Raw genomic sequence first — 6,000 nt, forward strand, 5'->3', positions numbered from 1 at the left:
ACAATAGACATTTTAATGTTAAAGCAGGAATTTTCACAGTCACACACTGTGCTCCGCTCTTTCAACAAAACTGAGAAAATAAAGCCCCCCTGGCTTCTACTTCAATTTTGGTAGCTCTCAAGTTTTGGAACTACAGCTCCCATCATTTTGTGGTTTTGAGAGACGTAAACAGGAAGTATAGTGTTGCCAAAGAGTGGGTTTGCTGTTGAGATTGGTTGTTGTTACCACAAACTGTACATAAAGATGGAAAACACATCTCACTCTCCTTGCAAAAATGAAACTAAAATATCCAGGATACGGGTGCCGCCATAATTGGAGTTTATTCTGTGGAGCTGCTGTCCCGCCGAGACATATGCTCCACCAATCGAAAGTCAGTCTCAGATGTCAATCATGATGTTTTTGTTTTTATAGCATTAAATAACCAATTAAAAACCTGACTTTTTAGGGTTGTCCACGTCTTGTCCACTCACAAGCAGGAGGTGGGATTTGTGATCGACACTATAGCCAGCCACCAGGGGGAAATCAAGGTGGTTTGGCGTCACTTCTGCTCCTCTTTATACACAGTCTATATGGTTGTTAGCTTTGGCTACACTTATTGACAGTTTGGTAATCGGCACTACTACATGTACAGTATGCAACATTAGCCATTGCTAATTCCTGTTTGCCATGTACCCATGGGTGTACAGACAAATACCTTTTTGAACCACCTTGAGACTAAAGAAAACTTAAAAACGTGATAAAACTCAGGCAAGTTCTGGTGTCTTTTCAATCAGTGACCTCTATTTGGATTTATGAACGTTCACTAATGATGGACATCACAGTAAATTGCAGCTCTGTAAATTGCAGGTCCCTCTGAATGTAAAAATATGTGTCACGTCTGCAGAATGCAGAATGAGACCGGCTGCTAAGAGTTTTTAAAAGTACTTTAACTGCCTCCATGAGTGGTGTAATAGCATACATCTAACCCCCCTCTGTGTCAGAACACCGACATGCACCTGTGCCTCTCACCGTCAATATCTTTGTCTGTCATCGCTTACTCGCCACTCCCCTTGCATAGCAATGTTCAATATTCAGATACAATCTCCTCAAAGGGGAAACAAAATGGCAATGAAAGCAGGACAAAATAAAAGAGTATGAACCCAGTTGCACAGGCAATGCCAAGCATCCATCATCAAACCTTCCAACAAACCTTCAAGGTTGCTATTGGCTGCACAAGTCCTGGGTTCTTTCTGTCCAAGTAGTCTGTGCTCTGTCTCTCTTTCCTTTACTCTTTTTCTCCTATCCCTCCCTTCAAAAATAAATCATGAGAAGAAATGTGCAGCTCTCAGCACTTTCTTAAAGATCAGAAAAGGAAAAATGAAACATCTCCCTGCAAACTGTGCACATTTTAGAGCAGTGAAAGGTTGTATTGTTCTTTTCAGCTTGGATTCTTCACTTGGTGATTCATACTTAAATCTCTGATCAGTCTGTTTTCCCCTCTGCTTATGTTGTGGTAATTACCCAGGCATCATATACTGTATCATGTTACAGTCCCAGGAGCTGATTTCAGACGAGCACTGAACCCCAGATAATCTCCTGAAATGATCCACAGGGGCTGTATGTGAGAACACAAATCACAGAGTCAGAGGCCCCAGACAAGGAGAGTTTCTCCTGCTGGCTCGCCTCGTAAAAACTCTGGATTGTGTCCAGGTGAGCCCATGTGAGAGTACAGCCGGATCTTGAGAGATTTCACCACGAGCAAGTTGCGTGATTAATAACAATCGAGAAAAATCTCCGAATGAAAAAGAGGAGCCACACAAGTAGAATGAAGATGAAGATGTCGACCCCAGTGTTTATATACGTCATGTCCTCCCTCCTGCACACAGGACACAGAGGGAGGGGACGCAGAGACATTCAAACCTCTGCAGACTCAGAAGGTAACAGAGGAAGGTTTCAATGCTTCAAACAAAAGGCAATTTGCGTTATTTTTGAGTCTCCTTATTTCATTTTGCAATGCAAATGCTGTTTGGCTCATCCTGCTTAACCGTCTTTCCTTTCTTTCATTAGAGTCATTAAAGACTGAGAGAGAAACAAGAGACCTCGAAGCATTTCCTGAGCTTCAGCTGGGCCAGCCTGATCTCAGCGAACAACCGGGATTCCTCCTCCCCACGGGTCAACGAGACAAATCCACACATTTCAGTCTGAAATGTCGCTGCTCTTGTAGCAACAGTGCCGCTCACATATTTGGCAGGACAAACCTAAGTGAAAACACATGTTTGTGTAAAATGCAGAAAGCAGAGATGGAGCGGCCGCCTCTCGCTGATACTGCGCATGTGAAACTGAAGACGATCGGATCTTTGTGTTCCAGGAGAGACGGAAACACATCAAGGAGATAAAACCGAACTGGGAATTTAAAAGAGAATGAAAACAAAAGTGTATCAAATGCCCACTGAGCATTATGCAGCCAACAGTGTCAATAAGTACAATAAACACAGGAAGATGTGAAAAAACATCCCCTCTTGAGAACCCTTTCACAATAAATGCAATACTGATAAAACAAAAGCTTTCAGAAAAAAGTTTTTATCCCTTTATTATTTCTTTTTAAGATTTCTGTGGATTTCCGGTCCTGCAGAGTCACAGCGTCGTCCAGCTTCCTGACCTCTGACCTGTGTTGCCCTCTTTGACCCCCACACACAACATCTGGAGCGCTTTCAGCCGGCCATGTTCTTCCCTCGGGACACACATACACATACACACACATTCATAAACAGACACACAGCACATGTGCACGGAAGGCTACAGAACGGAAACTCAAATGACATCTGCTTAATCTAATCTCAAACTGGCAAAGCAGCAAGTTAAACAAGTCTGTGGTGAAAGCCGGTGTGAGCTGAGGAGAATCCTTTCAAAGAGGTGACTCACTATCAGCAATCTGTCCACTGTTCAACGTGATTTGTATTTTTAACTCTTGTGTCTGGGAGTAGACAAATATGTAAGAATGCTCTGATTGTCTGAGAAACCTTGTATCATCAGGTCAAAGCTACTTATTTGTTGAGTAGTATAACCTGTCCCTCACCTCAGTTTTAACTCGCAGTCTGTTCGCTATTCCCAGTTAAGAGAATAATGAGATAAAAGTTCAACAACATGATTACTGGTATTAATCTTAATCCCACATGTCCTGCCGCAGTGGGAAGGGACATCTTACCTTCTTTGCTGCCTTCGATGGCGACCTCCTGGTGGGCTTCTGCACCTGGCCACTCAACGTGAGCGGCTGCTTGGACACGGAGCCGTTCTCCCGCTTCTTGCCCGGGGTGGACGGGACTGAGGATGGGGACGGGGACGGGGACGCCGGGGGAGAGGACGAAGGGCCCCTCCTGACAACAGCCATCTCCTCTGTAGCCGTGAGGCGTAGGCTCCGCAGACTTTCGTGTGTCTCATTGTCCACCACGAGTAACCTGGTCTCGTTGGCTATGGATTTGATCCACTGTACCACCTGAGAAATGGGAGGGTAGTTGTTTTTGTAATTTACTGGTTGTATGGTAAATACCCAATCCAATACCAATACCAAATTCGAGAATGTCTCAGATACTGACAAAAATGCTGAGTCATCAGCAGGTACATAAATGTGACGATCAGATACCAAGTCTCTGAAGTATTTTGTGTGGTTTACCAAGATAAAATTTAACTTTCTTTGTATCATTAGATTAGATTAGATTTCTTTATTTATCCACACAATGGGGAAATTCACTTGTTACAGCAATGTTAGAAAAACAGAATTAAAGTAACAGTGCCGAAGCACAATAAAAAAAAAAAAAGATCACAATCTGTACACTACTAAAACTACACATAATAATATTGTGTAGTTTTATCATATACTGTGTCATGGTGCAGTCACTTCTTCTTTGTTCTCTCCAGTTGCTTTACTACGACTGGCGAGTGCTGTTTAGAGAGCGGCAAAGAGGAATTATTCCATTCCCGATACGGATTCCGATTTCTTTCTGTGTAGCATTAGCCAGAGCTAAGTAAAAGTCTGCGATTTGACAATATTTCAGTGAACGTTGAGATGTATGTAAAACTTCAGTTTCAAGCTATTCAAACAAAGTAATTGTTGTGTGTTCCTGTAGGTTTACTCATTTGGGTTCTTTTTATTTTTTCAAATATCAGATTGCTACTCAGTTTAGGCCGATATGCAAAGCCCTGGTATCGGAATCCGTATCGAGAAGGGAGTAATTGTATCGGAACATCTCCACACAATACTTATGATAAACGTGTTGTAAGTATAAACTGTTGTGAGAGCATCATACATAAAAGTAACAGAGCAACCTGGAAAGGACATGTTGGTGCCTCTGCAAGTGAAATGATTATCTGAGCCTGCAGACCAGACCCCAGTGAAACAGGATATGACCATCATATAATTCTCAGCGAGACTTTCTGTGTCTTATTTTGATACATATTTCAGGATTGAATATGTAAACATACAAAATGTGTGGCCTGCTGATTTTCACCAGATGAGAGGAGTGAATATGTGGAGCAACACACTATGACACTGATATCATCCAAAAGCAGACAGTGCTGTCAGTCTACCTGAAGCTCTTTATCAGATCCAGCACATACCTGCTCAATCATAGCATCACGTAGCTCTCTCTTTATGTGTGTGTGTGTGTGTGTTTGTGTGTGTGTTGAGAGTTTCATAACAGTTGATAACTTGACTAGTGGCTCCTCAGAGCTGGAGGAGGGTGGTCGTCCCATAGATGCACCCTCCAGCCCCGTGTGACCTGTTGATGCCCCCCCCCCCCCCCCAGCTTGCACATGCGTCCTGTGGCACAAAAACCATCGACTCACCTGATGATGCGTCTCTTTCTCCACGTTCACTCCATTCACTGCCACCACTCGGTCCCCGGCGCGCATCCCCGCCGCTTCTGCGGGGGAGCCAGCCTCCACTTTGCGGATGAACTGTCCGCTCTTCCCTTTCTCGCCATGCAAGTGAAATCCATACCCGTTGTCCCCTTTAGCCATGACACAAAGCCGCGGTCTCCGCTCGCTGGCCATGTCGTTTTAAACCTCCCGCAGAGTTCAGTCAGAGGATGATGATCAGAACGCAAAGATGGGAGTTTGGGTTAAGGGAGCGGGCGCACGGCTGAACTTCCACAGAGCGAAAACATATCTTCCCATTACGCACGCAAGCTCTCCACCATAGTAGAGCAGCACACGCAAAAACGCCTCAATTCTCAAATGTTCCTCCAAAGGAATAAATCCCACTGCGCTGAAAGAGGCAGCAGGGTTGAAACTTTAAAAACGATGCAACCGGTCCAGATCCAGCTCGTGTGTGTTGGGTCCAAACTGACGCGCACCGCTGGCGACTAAAAACTGATCCTGTGGCAGCGCGCACTCAGCCCGCAGGGGATCCTCAGCATCAGTGTTACCGCAGACGTGTTCAAGTCGAGGAGATGACCTCTCCCTCGACGTTTATCATAACAACTGATCGGGGGAAACACGCATTGACTCAGAGGCTACTGGAGTTCGCGCCCCTGTGCACCAATAGCACCATCTACCTGCAGCCAGGCTACCTGTTGGTTTCTCAGGGGGAGCTGCAGTGGGGAGGGCTGAGACAGAAGATTCTGAATGATGCAACAGTGTCCCCGGGTGGTGGGAGACCAGTAAGAGAAGAAAGTACTTGTGTAAAATGATGATGGCACCACCGTTACCATGAACCTTGCTAAACGTATAAGAAAATGACCAAACCGTATCTTCCAACTGTGAGTATAAAGCGATTATGAAATTTTAAGTCTGATAAATGAATGTCAGAAGAGTGCATCCAAAATAATAATAATAATAATAATAATAAGTGTCCATTTTGTATACAGTAGAACTGTGGGCTGAATGTGTGCATATATTTTCAAAACAAGAGAGACTCATATGTCCAAAAATTAATATGAATATTTAAGAGTAAAGTTTAATATATATAATAGTAAATAAATCGAAGTAATTTTGACTTTCCCAGGGAGTAGAACTATGAACTAG

At 43.9% G+C, this 6,000-nt stretch overlaps 1 protein-coding gene across 1 annotated transcript in view; it reads right to left on the bottom strand.

Moving 5' to 3' along the window:
- Positions 1 to 5,484, bottom strand: part of LOC128458854 (Na(+)/H(+) exchange regulatory cofactor NHE-RF2) — a 28,687-nt gene extending 23,203 nt beyond the window's left edge. Inside the window, exons 1-2 of the mRNA XM_053443880.1 lie at positions 4,822 to 5,484; positions 3,185 to 3,472 (exon numbers count right to left, since the gene is read on the bottom strand). Coding sequence (XP_053299855.1) covers positions 3,185 to 3,472; positions 4,822 to 5,028 — 495 coding nt within the window. The 5' untranslated portion in view covers positions 5,029 to 5,484. The remainder of the gene's footprint in view (positions 1 to 3,184; positions 3,473 to 4,821) is intronic.
- Between the last annotated feature and the right edge of the window lie 516 nt (positions 5,485 to 6,000).

The sequence above is a fragment of the Pleuronectes platessa genome, chromosome 16 (assembly GCF_947347685.1).
Source record: "Pleuronectes platessa chromosome 16, fPlePla1.1, whole genome shotgun sequence".
Taxonomy (NCBI): Eukaryota; Metazoa; Chordata; class Actinopteri; order Pleuronectiformes; family Pleuronectidae; genus Pleuronectes; species Pleuronectes platessa.